Raw genomic sequence first — 19245 nt, 5'->3', positions numbered from 1 at the left:
ACTTCTCCTTTGCACATGTGGCTCCCTTTCTTGCAAGATGTTCCACACATGGACTGTGACAATGATGTCTTCCTAGGCAGTTTGCTGGAGACTTCGAGTGTCTTCTGCTGAGCACCACTGCGTGAGCGAGAGGGACCTGGCATCAGAGGATGTAGAAAGGCACAGGCAGTGTGCAAGGCTGTTAACTCAGCACCCTGCCAGTGCACAGCTGCTGAGTGGCTAGCAACACCCGCATGCGTTGCGGAAATCAGGGTCCATGCTGGGTGCTTCTAGCCCTTGAACAGATGCAGTTCTCAATGGCAGATGCCGAGTCTGATCGCCTTCAGTGAACCAGATCACAATGCTAGGCAACAATATATAGATTCCGTGTGGTGTGTTCTGAGCATTATTTCCACAGTGAAACTCAAGCTGACTTGTCCCGTTGGCGGAGAGACAGGGGGTTCCCTTTTCAGACTTCCTGCCCACTGAGAACCAGCTGCCTGTAAGAGCTGGAATGTCATTTAGCTACAACCTCAAACATGGTCTGCAGATCCATTGACATTTTTTCTCACAGGAAAACTCTCAGAAGTTGTCACCACAGTACACTCTCATCACTAATGGTTCTTTAAACTTCCCTGAGTTGAAAAAACTTGAGGATTTGGAGGGAGAATATTGTAAAGAAGAAATGGTACTCGTGTTTATGCATTTCCCCCTCTAATTTTTATTGAAAGGTCTCTCACATCAAACTCTCAAACCATTTATTGAATTCAGGAGAGGTTTAATTGCTGTTGGGAGGTCTTTTGAAGCAGCTTTTGAGAACTTTCCTGTCAGGCAAATTTAGAGATGTTTTGTAAAGATGGTGCAGGCATGCTCCTCCAGACTATGGATCAGGTAAAGGTTCTCACACAGAGATCCAAGTTTAATTCACTCACTAGATCACAATGGAATTCCTGTGCATTAAGACTGTCCTTGGGGCCGCATTCACCCATAATGGGGGACCGGAATTGCATGGACCTGTGGTTTCCTTACCTTTATGTCCAAATGTGTGCAACTCCAGTCCCATCCATTGCATGACCTGAAGTTGTGCTCTGGAGACTCCAATTGGAATCCTCAGTTTGTAGTGAGTATCACTGCTCCAAACTGAGGGTAAACGGAGACTCCGTTCCATCCAAATGCAGCACTGGATGCTGCATTCGGCTGGACTAGAGCTGAGGGAGGAAGCTCCTCCCTCTCTCCCTCCCCGATTGGCTGTGCGGGCTGTCCTTCAAACAAAAAAGAAGCCTGCACAGCCTGTTGCTCCTCCTCTCTGCAGTCTCACTGACTGCAGAGAGGACACTCTCCTTGTCATCCAAATGTGGACAGAAGAGGGTGGGGTGGGGGGTTAGGGTTAGGGCTTTCATGTTATTGGATTGTAAGGCCTCCAGATTTATGCCTGACCTGGGTTCAGGCACCTCTGCAGTCCTTTGTGCCTCCTGAAAATATGTCCCTGAGGGTCTTGCAAGCCTAAGGGACATATTTTCAGGAGGTACAGGGTGCTGTAGAGGGAAGGGGAAACTAGGGGGAAAATCACCATATATGCAACATTAGTTGAAATGTCACCTGCTGGTTTTCATTAGCCAAAGTAACATATCTAGTGGACTCCACTGATACTGCTGTTACCTCTGTAATCTTTTGCATGAACCAGAGGACCTTGGCATTTATCACTTCAATGGTACCAATTAGTAAAAGCTGTAGAGTGCTGGACTAAGACCAGGGATACCTGAGTTCAAATCCCCATTCAGCCATGATACTTGCTGGGTGACTCTGGGCCAGTCACTTCTCTCTCCGCCTAACCCACTTCACAGGGTTGTTGTGAGGAGAAACTTAAGTATGTAGTACACTGCTCTGGGCTCCTTGGAAGAAGAGTGGGATATAAAATGTAAAATAATAACAATAACAACTGAGCCCAACTTAAATAGAAATAAGAAAGCCTACCAAATTCTTCTTCTTCTTCTTCTTCTTCTTATTATTATTATTATTATTATTATTATTATTATTATTATTAAATTTGATTTCTATACCGCCCTTCCAAAAATGGCTCAGGGCGGTTTACACAGAGAAATAATAAATAAATAAGATGGCTCCCTGTCCCCAAAGGACTCACATTCTAAAAAACAACAAGATAGACACTAGCAACAGTCACTGGAGGTACTGTGCTGGGGGTGGATAGGGCCAGTTACTCTCCCCATGCTAAATAAAGAGAATCACCATGGTAAAAGGTGCCTCTTTGCCCAGTTAGCAAGGGATTATATATAATTTGATCACCACAGCAAGGATTGATCATCACACCAAAACTTGCCCAAAATATTCAAGCCAACGGACCTATTTGATACCTGCTCTGTTAAATGTTACTAGCTCAGTCGGAATATGCATTGCCACACATATCCAAAATGTTAGTGCTCATCCTGAACAAAGAGGCTTTTCCCCCCACAAATGATGTAGTCAAATGACTATGAGATTTGTTAAGAATATTTATTCAAACCAAGGTCAAATGAGGGGGAACAGAATTTTCATGTTATTGGATTTAGCATGAGCCAAGTTTTCCTCTGTTTGTGTGTAGGCTGTTCAACTTCACTACATTCATTTAGATGTTTAGATTAAAACATCTAAATCAATGCTGTCCAAACTTCCAGCTTTATACATACTGGTTGGACATGACAGACAAAACTATGAAATCCATTTTATACTACATTTAATAGATGGGATGTGAAATAGCTGTTCTACAGAAGTTCTTCTGAAGTGCACATTTTATTTTATTTATTTATTTATTGTTACATTTGTATACCGCCTTTCATTAAAACAATCTCAAGGTGGTTCACACAGAAAAATTAAAACAAGACTATAAACATTACACAATTAAAATATTAAGCTAGAATATAAAAACATAAATCTGACTAAAAAAATTTAAAATACAGGCACATACTCACAATTGCTTCAAGGAAACAGGATATTTGTCAGATTTACTGTGTCCAGTGTGGAAACTTCCTGTTCAGGCTTTATAAAAACTGGGAACACTGTACTCACAGAAGGTGATCCGAAGACATGCTCTGGAGCATCACACATGAACCTGTCTCCTTATCCCATGACTACTATGTTTACTCAAGAGCCTTTGATGGGGAACTTTGTCAAAAGCTTTTTGGAAGTCCAAGTATACAGTTCTGTGTTAATTGCATCACCTTTATCCACATGCCTATTGGCACTCTGAAAGAACACCAAAAGGTTAGTGAGGCAAGACTTTCCCTTGCAGAAACCATGCTGGTTCTCCTTCACCAAGGCCTGTTCTTCTATATGTTTAACAATTTTGTCCTTAAGTAGGCTTTCCATCAATTTACCTGGCACAGAATTTAAGCTAACCAGCCTGTAATTTCGCAGATCCTCCCTGGATTCCTTTTTGATAATCGGAGTTACATTAGCTACTTTCCAGTCCTCTGGTACAAGCTACATATTTTTCTGGTGCATATTTGTAGGGACATATTTTTGCTAGGAGATCAGCAATTTCACATTTGATTTCCTTCAGAACTCTTGGGCGGATGCCATTTGGCCCTGGCAATTTCAAATCATGCCCTCATCATCTAAGGGTCCAACCACATCCTTGGCAGGTTTTCTGCTTCTGATATATTTAAAGAAGTTTTTGCTATTCCCCTTGACATTTCTAGCGATATGCTCCTCAAACTCTCTTTCTGCAACCCCTATTGTCTCCTTGCATTTCCTGTGCCAGAGTTTCTGTCCCTTTCTGTTCTCTTCATTTGGGCAGGGCTTCCATTTTCTGAAGGAAGTCTTCTTCCCTTTCCTGACTCTATGTGTTAGCCATGCAAGCGTCCTCCTGAACTTGGTGGTATACATTCCTTCTTCTTGGTATACATTCCAATTTGAGCTTCTATTTTTGTGGTTTTGAATAAGTTCCATGCTTTCTGGAGCATTTTGACCCTTCTGATATTCCCTTACAGCTTCCTTTTTACTGATCTCATCATTTTTGAGAAGTTTCTTCTTCTGAAGTTCAACACATCTGTGTGGCAGTGCTCCACTCGCATATAAGCTGAATTGGTTCACAAAGTTTCCCAATGATTTTACAACTTTGACATCTCGCACCAAGTCCTGGGCACCACTCAGAATTAAATCCAAGGTCACCTTCTCTCTGGTTGGTTCCACGACCAATTGTTTTTAGGCACAGTCATTTAGCATGTCTAGAAATTTGGTCTCTCTGTCAGTACCCAAAGGTGAATTTGCCCAGTCTATGTGAGAGTAAAGCATCAGCTCATACTGCGTGGGAGTAGGCAATGGTAAACCCCTCCAGTATTCTACCAAAGACAACCACAGGGCTCTGTGGGCGCCAGGAGTCAAAATTGACTTAACAGCATACTCTACCTTTATGTGAGGGTAATTGAAGTCACCCATTGTTTCTGCTCTGTCTCTCTTTAATGCCTCTCTGCATTTTGATCCAGAGAGTGATAGCACATCCCTAGTAACATATTTCCTTTCAGTCCTTGTATTGTCACCCATAATGATTCTATGGAGGACTCCGGTCCTCCGAGGTTTTCTAGCTTGTTGGATTCTATCACTTCTTTAATATATAGTACTACTCCACCACCAACCAACCCCCCCGCCCCCACCCTGTCCTTTCTGTAGAGTTTGTATCCAGGAATGAGTGCGTCCCACTGGTTCTCATCATTCCACCAGGTTTCCATTCTGCCCACTATGTCTATGTTTTCATTAGCAAACAAGCACTCCAGCTTGCCCATCTTGGCACGGAGGCTTCATGCATTGGTATATAAACAATGCTAAGCAGAGTCTCTTACCTGGCGTTGGCATATGCTAGCTCCCTTACTGTCACTTGTCCTTTTTGACCAGTTGTCATGTGTTTCCATCTGCTTTACAGTACTACTGGTTCTGCTCCGTCCCCTGGTTTATCGGAAACATCTGCACCTTTGCTTGCTGAACCAGATAGGTTCGAGGTCCTGTCGGCAATCCCCCAGGAGTCATTTTAAAAGCTGCTCTGCAACCTTTTTGATTTTAAGAACCAGCAGTCTGGTTCCATCTTGGTTCAAGTGGAGCCCGTCTCTTTTGTACAGGCTCTGCTTGCCCCCAAATCTATCCTAGTGCCTAACAAATCTAAACCCCTCCTCCTGGCATCACCATCTCATCCACACATCAAGATCCCTCAGCTCCTCCTGTCTCCCTGGCACTGTGCATGGAGCAGGTAGCACTTCAGAGAATGCTACCCTGGGGGTTCTGGACTTCAATATGCTACCTAGCTGCCTAAATTTGTCTTCCAGAACCTCCCAACTCTATTTCTCAATATCGTTGGTGCACCATGACAGCTGACATGCACCACAACAGCTGACTCCTCCTTCACATTGCCTATCTAGATGCCTCCTGATGTCTGCAACCTTTGCACCAGGTGGGCAAGTCACCATGTGGTCTACACATGGGTCACAAACCCATCTCTTTATGTCCCTAATGACTGAATCACCACTACTGGGAGCCCCCCAACTCCCAGAGGAGTATCCAAGAGGATATGGGCGCATCACTCAAGGGAAGGGTCCCTTCTAAGGGAACATGCCCCTCTTCCTTAGACTGATAGCCTCATTCCCTGAGATCCCTCATTCTCTCTGACAGCAGAGCAGCTGTCAGCATGAGAGGAGAATGCCTCTATCACATCCCTGAGGGTCTCACCCACATCCCTCTCTGCCTCCCTGAGCTTCTCGAGGTCAGTCACCTTGGCTTTGAGGGAACAAACTTGTTCTCTGAGAGCCAGAAGCTCTTTGCACTGAGTGCATACCCACAATATATGCCCATTGAGCAGATAGTCATACATGCAAAACTCTACGCAATACACTGGGCAGCAACCCCTCCCCTGCTGGCATTATACCTTCATAACTGGTCTTATTGGCTATTTAGAATGTATAAAGCTTTTTTACTTGAAAGCTGGGTCATAGATGCAGTTGTCAGCTAAATAAAGTTTTTAAGCTCTGTCTGCCAGGAAACTTACAAAGGTGGTTGAGTAGTACTGATCTTCTCCTCATGCTGAGTGTCTCCTTTGTGATAAACTTTCTGTGCCTCCCCACACACTTCCCCGCTAAACTTCATCTGTTTGCAAACTCCTATTTGTAGAGTTCTAGACAGCAAAGTTCCTCTGGTCTGAGCATTGTCTTCTCAAGAGCTGCTTCCAAACTGAGGCAATGCAAGAATGTAGCCCCTCCCACAAGCTCTGTGACTCACCTGAAGCTAACCCCCCACCCAAAGACTGCCCTGTCAAAAACACAAACCTCTAGCCAGCCAGAAATCAAACCCTAGAAAAGACTAGCCCTAACAAATTTAGCTTGTCCTTTCTTTTGTTTTTTTCTTTATTTATTTATATATTTGCTTGCTGTCTTTGCTGCCTTTCCTGGTCTGAGACCTTTCTCCTCAAGAGCTGATTCCGAACAGCTCTTCCAATTTAATCGTAACTTATGAGAGGACTCTTTCATTGTGGCGCCCAGCCTGTTGAATTTCTTGCCATGCGAGGTTCAATCAGTTCCCATTTTAACAATGATCCACAAACAATTCAAGACCTGTTTTGACCAGCTTTTGATGTTCCTGGTTATTTCTTGTTCCTGGTTATTTCTTGTGTTTTGTTGTTGCTGTTTTAGGTTTTACTGTTTTTTAAAAATCTGTATTGATGTTATAACTTGATTGTAAGGGCATCTCCATATGGAGAGGAAAAATGGGTTATAATGTTTTTATAAATAATATAGAAACAATGATACACACAGTCCTACAAACAGATCTGCACCAGCTCCTGTCATCTAGGCGATTCACCTTGGGATGCATGTACCCAAACTTACATGCAGAACCCCTTCTCTGGAGAAATCCCACTGGCTTAAGACAAATATGACATGTTTACAGTGGCATGTGAGACTGGTCTAGAATTATTAAGATTCAGTGGGAGGTTGGTTTTTGTTTTCCACCGTTGTATACCTCTTTTGACAGGAAAGTATTTCCCTGATCACTGTTGAGCAGCCTGTAGAAATATCAGCATGGACTAAGCATTACAAATAAACTCGCTGGACCAGCACAGAGCATCTGTGTGCTAGTTCTCCCTGCATCTTTCCCATTGCTCCAGTTTCCCGAGGATGGCAGCAGCGGTGGCAGAGCCGCCTCCACGTTGGGCCTCCCTCCTCCCCCACCCTGCTGCTCCTCCTCCTTATTCCTGGTCAGGTGCCCCACTGAGCTGCTGCAGCAGAGAGAAGCCCCCACCCACAATGGTGACGCTGCCACTGCCGTCCTTGGTAAACTGGAGTGGTGGCAAAGGGCCCTTAGACATCTCCGCAGAGGCAGGCCTGGAGCCCACCAGCTGGCAGCCCGGCAGCGTAGGCCAAGCGCCTCCAACACCAAAGTTTCCCAGGAAGGCGGCAGAGCTCTTGGCGCTCTGGTCAGCTGAAAGGCAGTGCTGCCCCCCCCGCCGCCAGTTCCCCTGCCCTCTTCACTGCCTGCTTCAACCACTGCCATCATGCTGCCCCAGCTCTCTCTCACCACGCATGCACTTAGCACTGCATGGGCAGGGCTTGCCATGGATCACCTAAGCATTTTATATAGATAGATGGATAAATCAAACTGGTAACAGCAGCAAAAGTGGATTATTTTCAACAGCTGCTCTGCAAAGAAATCATGCATCTATATTATTTTGATAAAGAATACCCTGGTGAGGGTGCAACCTCATACAAGTGGCTTGTGGGGACATGGCGTAGTGAACAATCCGCTGTGTTCATGAACGCACTACAAATTAGGTTTTCGTTTGTAGACACGTGGGGCGGGTAAGGGCTGGTTCTGATGGGACGTTATGGTGGTGAGTGACACAGCCTAGCTTGCTACTAATCTAAAAACATTTTAATAATAACTCTTTTGAAGGTTACCCTCAAAGGACTGACTACTGTAATGCACTCTAGGTGGGGCAGCCCTTGAAGACAACTTAGAAGCTGCAGCTGTCTGCCTCTGGATGAATATGGAGAGGGAGACAATAACATATTCAACCTCTTTTGTGGCAACTGCACAGGTTGTTTGTGCTCTTCTAGGCTCAGTTCAAAGTGCTGGTGCTTACCTTTTTGGATCATACTGTTTGCATTTATCTTCAAGTTGCCTCTGAGGAAATGTTAGTTTAACGATTGTCACTTTTCTCAGCACCTGTAGGATTTGCTGCCTCCTTATTACGGAGACCAGAATACATCAAGAACAGGAGCTCTTCTCTCACTAGCACGCTCAGGTGTCCATCTTTTTACCTTTAAGATGGCTTCTGTACAATTTCATTGACTCCTAGGTTTTACAAAAGTCTGCACCCCTGCACGAGCACCCCCATGCACACAATTACCCCTTGTATATGTATATATGTACTAGGTTCAAATACTGAATTTGGCCTGTTAAACAAACCTGCTGTGCAACATCAAAACTAAGTTATTACAGCAATGTCATTCTCCAAATTGTTTCTTCAGAAGTCAAGGTTCTTAGTCTGTAGCAACAGCAACATCTAGTGCTCAGTGCATCCCTTGTGCCATTTGCATTGTCCAAGCTGCAGAAACGCAAAAAGCCAAGAAAGCTATTTGAAGGGATAGCAAGGCAGTCCAAAGTCCCTCTCCTAAATTATTCCACAATTAGCGCATGCGCATTGGACACACACTGGCACCAGCACCCTCCCAACAGGGAAGGAGGGGGTTGCCACTTATTAGGCTGGCATGGAAGGTTAAGACAGGCTGTAACTCAAACAACCACCAACACTTCCCCCCACAACCAAAACCTTCTGCATTCTGTTTCACTGCTCTCCAAACCTTTCTCTTTGCCCCCTCCACATTAAAGTCCCCAAACAATACATCATTGCTTGTTAATGCTGTAGCTGCAGGCCATAAATGATTAATATTTATGATGATTAATATGATTAATATTTAAAAGCCCTGCTTTTTAGTTAATTGGACTCCACAATCTCTTACAATATAACAACAAAACTATATTTAATCCAACAATACAAGCATAAACTTTCAGCACAAATTACAGAAATGAAGACCAAAGTATTTCCCAATGAAAACGAGGTCTTAGGTTGACTGAGGCATGGATAAACAACTTGCTGGTGTCCAACTGAAGTTTTGTTTCCAACTGAATGTTGTTGGTTAATATATGCTTGTACGGGAAAGGCTGGTCTGGTAGGGACCCTCTGCTTCACTGGATTGATGACAGGCATGGCAGCAACCCCTGGATCAAATAACCTGGTAAAAGCATGTACAGGGGGCACAGGCAAGGGATGGCTATAAGGAGCAAAGGAGATTCTCCTTCCCCTCTCCACTCATGTTCATTGGTGGGGGGGGGGGATCCCTTATCCCTACTTACTGTATACCTGCATAACATCCTGAGGAGTGGGGAAGAATTCATCTTACTCTGGCAAGGGAAAAAGCACTTTACATAAAGACAGCGGCTGATATTCTGACTAAATTTACATGCCTAACTTGTCCTTTTAATTTTAATGGGACTTTCTCAAGTAAATGCAGTCAGGATATCAGTATTTTCACTTCAGTCCTGGATGATGATAGTTTTTGTGAGTTTATCTGGGTGAATGCAAGTGAAGATGTACTGACCATACATGCATGTACATCACACAGGAAGATGCTTTCTACCGAGTCAAACCATTGGTCCTTCTAGCTCAGTACTGTCTACCCAGTCAGCGGCTTCTCGAAGGTTGCAGGCAAGCATCTCTCTAAGCCCTATTTTGGAGATGCCAGGGAGGGAACTTGGAACCTTCTGCATGCAAGTATGCAGGTGTTCTTCCCAGAGCAGACCCATCTCCTAAGGGGTATATCTTACAGTGCTCACGCATGTAGTCTCCCTTTCAAATGCAAAACAGGGCACACCCTGCTTAGCAAAGGGGGCAATTCATGCTCGCTACAAGACCAGATCTCCTTCCCTCACTTGAGATGAAGCACATATACATGTGATTGTTCAACACTTAATGTTGAATAACTGAATGTGTGAAAGGACTCACTGGAAAGCATTGATGATATAATGCAAAGTAAGCAATCTGAAATTATATGTGGTGGCTCATTCATACATGCAAGTCATCACTTGCTGTTGCAGCCATGTTTGTGTTGTCTGCTGATAACTACCATACATCATCAAAGGAAGCAGAACACGCACCATGTTTCCAGTGATAGGCAACATAATGCACATTGGACTAGAACAATATTGCTACTAGGCAAGCCTACTAAATACATTTACGTATACTGGCAAAGCCTGACAAAAGACTGGCATAGTCGATCTATAGGGCACGACACCACAGTTGCACCAACATAGCATTGATGTCATGGGGAGCGACATTCCACCTTAACTATACTTTGATTTTGTTAGATTCTAGATTCCTAATTCAGTCTTCATTTCTCCCCAATATCCGATTTATACATTAGTATAGGTAAATAGAATGTTGTTGGTTAATATATGCTTGTACCTTTGATTAATATTTATGTAGAAATCTAATGTGCATGTGTATATGCATGTGTGTGTGTACACACCACACCCTGTACCTACCCACACCCCTCTATCTTGAACTGCAAGTAAGGATTCAGGAAACAACTCAGCATTCTGTTTCTTTGATAAATTATAAAATACTCTGAAGGCAATGAACTGGTAATTCACTGGTAATGGAGTGTAACTCTTAGTCCTTTTGGATCTCTTGGTGGCTTTCAATACTATCGACCATAGTAGCCTTCTGGAGCCTCTGAGGGGGATGGGGGGCGGGAGGCACTGCTTTGCAGTGGTTCCGCTCCTACCTCAGGCAGATTCCAGATGGTGTCCCTTGGGGACTGTAGCTCTTCAAAACCTGAATTTTCATATGGTGTCCCTCAGGGCTCCATATTGTTTCCAATGTTGTTTAACATCTTCATGAAACCGCTGGGAGAGATCATCAGGAGATTTGTTGCAGGGTGTTATCCGTGTGCTGATGACACCCAAATCTATTTCTCCAAGTCAACATCACTAGGAGAAAGCATAACCTCCGTAAGTGCCTGCCTGGAGACAGTGATGGGCTGGATGAGGGATAGCAAACTGAGACTGAATCTAGATAAGACGGAGGTACTTATTGTGCAGGGTCAGAACTCAGGATATGATTCTGCCGGTTCTGGATGGGGTCACACGTCCCCAGAAGGAATAGGTACACAGTTTGGGAGTGCTTCTGGATCCACACCTCTCCCTGGTGTTCAAAGGCTGAGGCAGTAGCCAGAGGTAGGGATGTGAACAAACCTCTTTTGAGACCCTTTTATGGGCCTCCAAACAGGTTTGGACACTGGGGGGGTTCCTTTAAGCGTGGGGGAGGGTGCGCATACTCCTCCATCCACCTTCCTCTCACTGCTGCCCAGTATTTTAAATGTCCTACGGGGTGGCAATGTACTTCCCTGCAACCCCATTTGCTTTCTGGCCAGAAGTAGCTGGCACTTGTGTGCCCGCCGAGCTACTTTCGGCCAAAGAGCTAACGGGGTGGCAGGGAAGTACGCTGCCCCCCTTATAGTGGCGGGGATCACACCTCCCCACCATTGAACCACCCCCACCTGGTTCCGTGCACATCCCTAGCCAGAGGTGCTATCAGCTTCAGCTGAAATGCCAGCTGCGTCAGTTTCTTGAGATGAACAACCTCAGAACAGAGGTACATCTGCTGGTAACCTCCAGAACTGACTACTGCAATGTGCTTTGTGTGGGGCTGCCTTTGTACGTAGTCCGGAAACTGCAGTTGGTACAGAATGTGGCAGTGTCTTCGTCATCTCAGAGAGACCATATCACCCCTGTATTGAAAGAGCTACACTAGCTGCCAATAGATTTCCGGACAAAATGCAAGGTGCTGGTTATAACCTATAAAGCCCTAAACAGTGTAGGCCCTGGGTGTTTAAGAGAATGTCTTTTCCGCCATGAGCCCCACTGGCCATCGAGATCATCTGGAGAGGTTCATCTGCAGTTGCCACCAGCTCATCTGGTGGCTACTCGGGGTGGGCTTCCTCGGTTGCTGCCCCTGGGTTTTGGAATGCTCTCCCTACTGAAATAAGAGCCTCCCAGTCTCTGAAAACTTTTTAAAAGGCATTTAAGACACATTTGTTCACCCAGTGTGTAATGTAAATTAGATTTACATTACACACAGGCTTTTAATTAGATGTTTAATTAAATTTGACACTATGTTAAATTTTAAATTTTTTTAATGTTTCAACATTTTAATTTTGTTTTAATTTCTATTTTACTGCAAACTGCCCCGAGACACAAGTTTTAGGAGGCATATAAATGTGCTAAATAGTAAATAAATAAATAAAATAATAAGAAATTGGAGAATACAGTAAAAGTTCAGGTTATCCAAAAAGCTTTTTGTATGCGTTAAGCACAAGAGGGTTGATGAGTCAAGTCTCCTTAATAACTGGAGATCCAGCTCTTAGAATCCTTCACTTGCTCTTTTCTTGTTTCTAAGAAGAGATAGGAAAGGCTTTAGGAAAACAGATTTCCTCGGGGAAAATTAATTAGTAGAGTCCCCCTAACCCCCCAGAAACATGATCTATAAATCACAGTTTTAAATTAAATTAAATATAATCCCAAAAATACTAAAGAGGAATGACAAACATAATGGTAGCACAAAGGTCGTGTTAACTTTCCTTAAAAACAAAAACACCAAAGCAACAGGAAAGAACAGAAAAGAAAAGTGGATCAACCGTCCCTGCATTCGCAATCTGTATACCACACACACATGACGAGGACTGTTTTGCTTTTGCCTCTTTTAAATAGGTTCAACTGAAGAGGCAGGTTATGACTTCAGCTACCAAGTCATAAAGCTGCGTTTCACATCTTCAAAAATGTTTATGCTTCTTTCATACACAGCCGCAGTTTTGCATTCTCAGCATGGTTGGGGGAAGTGGGAAGCTTTGGGTGGGAAACTACATGCCTCGGAGTCACACCACTGCAAGATTTATAAGAAAGAACATCAAATACATACTCCCCACCTCACTCACACACGCACACACTCCTCTTCCCTCGATGCAAAATCCCATCTCCCCACTTCGCCCTTTTTAAATAACCCACTCCTGGAGATTAGCCCTAAGAAACTACAATTCCCAGAAAGCCATCTTCCAGCATGCTTTGCGCCGAATCTTTACGCATGCGTCCTTCTCACCGGCCGGACAGGAACGGGCTCGTTTTGACCTAGAGGAGAAGAAGATGGCGGCGGCCGTGGGCTTGTGTCAGAAGGTAATCGGTGAAGCCGTGAGAGGTAGACGGTGGCCCTTTTGCGGAAAAGATGTTTCTGGGGCCAGGTGCATTGCAGCCATGGCTGTGAGAGTGGGTCGCGCATGCAATGAGGGGCTTCGTTAATGTCGGAGGCGATGTAGGAACTTGAGAGCAACTAGCAAGCATCGTTTCTTGTTGCCTGGTCGCTTGCAACACAGGTTCGCTTCGTGCTATCTGTGACGAGAGCTGGGAAAGACACCCCCTGAAACCCTGGAGGCTGCTGCCGCTGCCAGTTATTGTAGACAACACTGCCCTGGGTGGGCCATGGGTCTGACTCGGTATACGGCAGCTTCCTGTTATCATTCGGCTGTTGTCCTTGTCCCTTTGGTTTTGCTACTTATACCACCCCCCCCAGGCCTCACCTGGGGGTGACAGCCAAGTTTGAGGGTTTTCCTGGGAACCTGCGGGGGTTTCCTTACTACAAGAGATGAAAGCAACCTGAGAAACACAGAAGAGGATGCTGGAAGCTGATCAGAGAGAGAGAGAGAGTGTGTGTGTTACACACAGTGACTGCACTTATTTGGGCACTTGGGGATCCTTGTTGTGGGGCGGGAGGGGAGTGAGAGGAGAGCTGGTCTTGTGGTAACAGACATGACTTGTCCCCTTAGCTAAGCAGGGTCTGCCCTGGCTGTATATGAAAGGGAGACTTGATTATGAGCACTGTAAGATATTCCCCTCAGGGGATGGAGCTGCTCTGAGAAGAGCATCTAGGTTCCAAGTTCCCTCCCTGGCATCTCCAAGATAGGGCTGAGAGAGATTCCTGCCTGCAAGCTTGGAGAAGCTGCTGCCAGTCTGTGTAAATACGGAGCTAGATAGACCAATGGTCTGACTCAGTATATGGCAGCTTCCTATGTTCCTAACATGTGTTTTGTGTGCAGCTGCCCAGAATTCCTCTTTCTGTGCAGTGTTTATCTTTTTATTTTGGTACTATTAGGAAAGAGCCTTAAGAATATGTAAGGTGTCGCATCCCAGCTGTTTAGAACTCTAGGAGTCAGAACCAGAGCTTCGAATTGTGTTCACAGTAGAAGCCAATGCATGTGTTAGAGCACTACACTGTGTGTCCCTTTCCAGTCAGAAGACAGGTAACAGACTTTCACCAGCCAAAGATTCTGAGAAGTTACTGTATGGGTGGGGGGTTCTGCATATAGCCTAATCCTTGTATAATTTGGCTTCTGTTTAATTTTACTTGCTCACTGTAACCAGAATTGACTGATGTGTGGTGAAATTTTGGGTACAACACCAGTATTTTCTTGAGTTTGCTAAGGCTACTTGGTAGTAAGGACATGGCTATTCTTGTTGCTTCCTTTTGCCATGTGCTTGGAAAACAGTGCCGATAACCAGATTTACTGTCTGTCTTAGTTGGAATATTTTGCTCAACTGACAGAGCTGCTGAAATGTCTCCTGTTAAAAGGTAAAAGGGTACTTGAGGTTTCTGTGTGCCTTGATGTAACTTACATAAGATGAGAATGAATGGGAAAGTGTACAAGTCAATAACAAGATTTACTGATTTTTACACCTAATCCTTAAGACAATCCTTTGAAAGCAGAGCCTGTTTGTTCCAATATAAATCAGTAGTTACAAATATAGTTACAATATAAATCAATAGTTACAAACAACGGTGTGTGTGGAACACGTCTGCTTCTGTGTGAGCACGGAGAGAAGAGGCAACTGTTGTTGATCCCTTCTCTTCACTCTACACAGCCAGCTATGCTTCCCTAAAAAATATGTCCCTGAGAATCTCACACCCCTCTCAGACATATTTTGGGAGGCACAGGCAGATGCCGAGGGGGTATCACTGAAAATAACCATGGCCCTCTATGTAGAAGCACTCCCCATGTGTAATTCAGTTTGGATATAGGTCAATGCACTTAAGATTGGCTTACTAGTCTTGCGCTCTGATCACTGAAGGGCTTACATCTTATGTGAGCACATATGGATTGTTTCTATTTCTTTTCTAAAAAGAACTTAAATGACAATTCTTTCTTTTTGTAGGTGCGTCACTTCAGCACCTCTCTGGTCAGGCCAGTTACAAAATTGGTGCAGGTAACTTTGCTTAATGTTTTTTTTCATTGCAGTGATGAATTGCACCAAAGCTTTTAAATGTAAATTAGGTAGTTATAGGATGGATATTTGGCCCTGTTTACATGGGAAGTAAATTTTCTTAATTACTGTCACTTCTTAAGAAACTTTGATTAAAAATACTAAATGAGATGTATATTAATAAGACATATATTTGAGTAACTTTGCATAATGTTTACATATACAGAAATGATACACACGTGTATTTTATACTGGGAGGTTCTGGTTGTCTTCACCAGGATCCCTATCACCTCACCACCAATTACATGCACTCAGAGGTTTTTTGGGCTTGTATTTTATAAGAAGAGCATCCTATTCCTGTCTCCCAGGCCACAAAGGGCAAAAAAAAAAAAAAACACCACTGGGTATGCGTTGTACTGTGCTTAGACAATTTATCCAGCATAAATTTTGTCTTTTGTGCTAATCCTCATGATTTTCGTTTTGTGTTTTTTCCCCCTCTGAAGCCCCCGATCCAAGTCTATGGATTGGAAGGCCGATATGCCACTGCACTCTACTCTGCTGCTTCTAAACAGAAAAAGTTGGACCAGATAGAAAAAGAACTGAGTCGAGTATCGGTAATAAGACTTTATACAGACCAATTTTACCCCTTTTACTATGTATTAAATGTTGAGTTTATATTTGGAGATGGTTCTGTTTCGTCCTTTTAGTTTGCCTTAGATAGGATGGGGAGGGGGTTCTGTCCATCTTCATCTTCCTCCTCAAACTCTTCTCTGGCTTCCAGACATGAAGTGAGCAGATAGAGTGGCATCCCCTGATACTGAGAGGAGAACCAGAAGTCTGGGAGAGAGCCTTGGGGAGTAGCAGCTGGCCCAATGATGCAACAAAGACACACCGCCTTCCCCAAAAGCCTTGGATATCTTGCACGAGCATGGAAGCTTAGTGTGTCTGTGTGGCTTGCCTTTGAAATATCATGGCAAACCACATAGGTGGCCTTTGAGCATTTGCAAGATACCCAGGGTTTCTGGGAAGGCAACTGCATTTCATCAACTTGGAGACAAGAGTGGGGCTGTCTACATTGTTGGGTCAGTTAGTGGCTCTTGCAGTATCCCCATCTGCTGGTTCTCCCCCCTGCATCAAAGGTTGCTGCTCATGTTGTATTGAATTTGCCTAGAGAAGCTCCAAGCCAAAGCCTTTGGGGGATGGAGACTGGTGTTAACAGTGAACTTATGAGGGTGCTGGGGCCCCAGCAGCTGTCTGAAGATGCTGTGCGCCAGTGCTGAAGATGCTGTGCGCCTCTGCAGGCTGTGCGCCAGCCTGCAGAGCAGTCTGGGTTTTGACCGAGATACTTTTGTTGTTACTATTCTAGGCACTTATGAGGGAACCTAAACTATCTGCCATCGTCTTGAACCCTCACGTAAAGATTGCGGTGAAGCGAAAGACTGTGAATGATGCTTTAGTTAAAGAAAAGATGTCGCCTATCACTGTCAACTTAATCAGTAAGTAATCATCTCTTCGTGGATAATTGCAAAGGTGTAGATTAGGTTCAACTAGTCTTGTACTTTGAATAATTGACAGTACAAGTTGCCTTTTTAATGTAGTTTACATTAGAGTCTGTCTTTGTAATATGCTCTTCCATTACATGTTTCGTACACTTTGTGCATTAATGCTACTAACCCCTTGAAATCTTTTGTTCTTCAAGATGTCCTTGCTGAAAATGGTCGATTGCGTTACACTCCAGGTGTAATTTCTGCGTTTGGTAAGATCATGAGTGCATATCGTGGAGAAGTGCTGTGCTCTGTTACCACTGCTAAGGTAAGCAAATGTCGTGGAAGATAGACTCTCCTTAGATATTTTGTGTAACTTTTAATTGTTTTATAAACAGTCGTCGGCTGGGTTGTGTTATATAAATAAAAAAATACAAAATACCATGTTTGCAAAGCACATTTCACTCTTCACCAGTACCTCAGTGATTTCTTTTTTGATTATCAGCCACAGCAGTTGCATCGGAATGAACCGTTACATCTATTTGCTCCTTATGTGACCATGGTTTGCTTTGCCTGTTCATGCATTCTTCATGTACTCTCTCTAAATAGCTGGCAAACAGCTTGTGTGGTCCCCCCCGCCCTTCACTTTGTCTTCCTAATTTTAGATAGGCAAACAGTCATGTTCTAGGATAAGACTGGTACCTTTCATGCTGGGTAATAACTGCATTATACTTATCCTCCATGAAGTTGCTTGAGCTTTGTTTATCTATTAACTAATAGTCCTAGTCTAAGCATTCTTTCAGAGTTTCAAATTTAATTAGCATTCTAAATCTTCTGATTTATATACTACTATTACAAAAATTCATATACAACTTTTCAACAAAAGTGCTCAAAAGTGGTTTACATAGAAAAAGAGCAATGATAAAGTGATTCCTTCTCCCCAAAAGGGTTACAGTCCAAGATTAAACACAAGGGAGACACCAGCAACCGCCATTGGAAGAATGCTGTACTCAGGTTGAATAGGCCAGATGCTCTCCCTCTGCAAAATATAAGACAATCACCACTTTGAAAGGTGCCTTTGTGCTAACACACCCCAAAAAGTGGGGGTGGGGTTGTTAGTCAGGTAGGATAGCAAAATGGAAGAAGGGAAAGAGGAGACAAGGAGATAGTCTTACCTCCAGTTTCTAGTGTTGAAAGTGATGAGAGGCTCCCTTTGTCCTTATTAGATTGAAGCATAGTAACTTAAAAGAGAAATGTCTTAGAAATTACTTAGTAGATCTTGGTTCAGGTCCCTCTCCTATCTTAAAACACTTCAGAATTTAAAGTATTAAAATACTTTTTATCTGGAAAATGCTGCAGGCTAAGCTTCAACTTCTACATACTGTATTCTTCATACGATCTGTTTCCTAACATTTGCAGCACTGCCTAGCTGTATGTTAATCCTCAAGTTTTTTAGATTGCACTGTGTTGCTTGCCAGCTTTTAAAAACTTCTTATTTTTGTCTGGATATTCTAGCCCTTGGACGAGGCCAGTCTTACTGAGTTGAAAACAGCCTTAAACGGCTTCTTAGCTAAAGGAGAGGTACTGAAACTGGAGGTGAAGGTATGGCTACAACTCTGTATGTTTCATAAAGCAGATGCATTTCCCCTAAACAGCTGCAAATAATGATAGAGGAAGGGGCTCCTCAATAGGATTTGTCAATTTGTGTCCTTGAAAAGTCTCTCTAAACCAAAACAATGAAAACTGAGCTTTCCCAAATAGAGTTAATACAAATTGGGCAGTTAAGTCCCATCTTGCCTTGTAACTTTACAACTGTTGGTTTTTTAAAAGGTTAGAATTCTGGCCAATCTACAAAAATTGTTCTATGCAAATACACTTGAGATCTTTATCCATGTCATAAAATCAGCTTAGTGCTACTGATCTGATGAACTAGAACAGGTGTGCATTTAGACTCCAGTAAAAGTGTTTCCTTTATAACATAGGTGACTAATGGGAATAATAGGCTGTCTAAATGGGAATCTTGTCTTGTCTTTCTAGACTGATCCGTCAATCTTGGGAGGAATGATTGTCAGCATTGGAGATAAATATGTTGATATGTCTACCAAGACCAAGATTCAGAAACTGAGCTCAGTCATGAGACAGGCTGTCTAAAGTTCACCCTTGGAAGTTTTTCACTAAAGCATTTTGAATTATATGATGGAAACAATAAAAGCGATTCCCCTTAAATAGATAATGGTGTTGGTGGCACTTGATTTGATACTTATGGATCTAGTTCTGTTTAGTGTGTCCTTACCCTTGCCTGCAATAAGAAGATTTTGATAAGATTGCTGATAGGTGCTAGTATCTGTAAAATTGGAAATGGCAATTATGTTTATATGGGACAAAACGTATATTCCATTTTTGCTTCTGCCATCTGCCCTTGAGGAATTTGTCTTTGCCA

The 19245-nt window shown here is 43.5% G+C and overlaps 1 protein-coding gene and 1 long non-coding RNA gene across 3 annotated transcripts; one reads left to right on the top strand and one right to left on the bottom strand.

Annotated features, from left to right (window-relative positions):
• Positions 1-12191: 12191 nt before the first annotated feature.
• Positions 12192-13158, bottom strand: LOC128352277 (uncharacterized). The gene is made up of 2 exons (XR_008320297.1): positions 12999-13158; positions 12192-12467 (listed from the first exon to the last, which is right to left on the bottom strand). It is a non-coding gene; the product is annotated as an uncharacterized LOC128352277 (long non-coding RNA).
• Positions 13128-19038, top strand: ATP5PO (ATP synthase peripheral stalk subunit OSCP). Of its 2 annotated transcripts, none has more exons than XM_053312719.1 (7): positions 13128-13242; positions 15274-15324; positions 15825-15935; positions 16688-16817; positions 17021-17133; positions 18321-18407; positions 18843-19038. In XM_053312719.1, exons 1-7 carry the CDS (start codon positions 13213-13215, stop codon positions 18954-18956), a joined length of 636 nt encoding a protein of 211 aa, XP_053168694.1. In that variant the 5' UTR covers positions 13128-13212; the 3' UTR covers positions 18957-19038. The 2 variants fall into 2 exon arrangements, with proteins under 2 accessions (XP_053168694.1, XP_053168693.1); XM_053312718.1 differs by lacking the exon at positions 13128-13242 and adding an exon at positions 14298-14363.
• The last annotated feature ends 207 nt before the right edge of the window (positions 19039-19245 follow it).

Source organism: Hemicordylus capensis, chromosome 3 (assembly GCF_027244095.1).
Source record: "Hemicordylus capensis ecotype Gifberg chromosome 3, rHemCap1.1.pri, whole genome shotgun sequence".
Classification (NCBI taxonomy): domain Eukaryota; kingdom Metazoa; phylum Chordata; class Lepidosauria; order Squamata; family Cordylidae; genus Hemicordylus; species Hemicordylus capensis.
The sequence above is the reverse complement of the archived record's forward strand: the minus strand, read 5'-3'. Positions and strand labels throughout refer to the sequence as shown.

Excerpts from the sequence above, each read along its gene's own strand:
- ATP5PO (XM_053312718.1), top strand. The coding sequence starts at position 14,313 with ATGCATGTGTTAGAGCACTACACTGTGTGTCCCTTTCCAGTCAGAAGA. Across the intron at positions 15,325-15,824 it reads CAGTTACAAAATTGGTGCAG|CCCCCGATCCAAGTCTATGG; the intron begins GTAACTTTGCTT and ends CCCCCTCTGAAG. Across the intron at positions 16,818-17,020 it reads TATCACTGTCAACTTAATCA|ATGTCCTTGCTGAAAATGGT; the intron begins GTAAGTAATCAT and ends TTGTTCTTCAAG.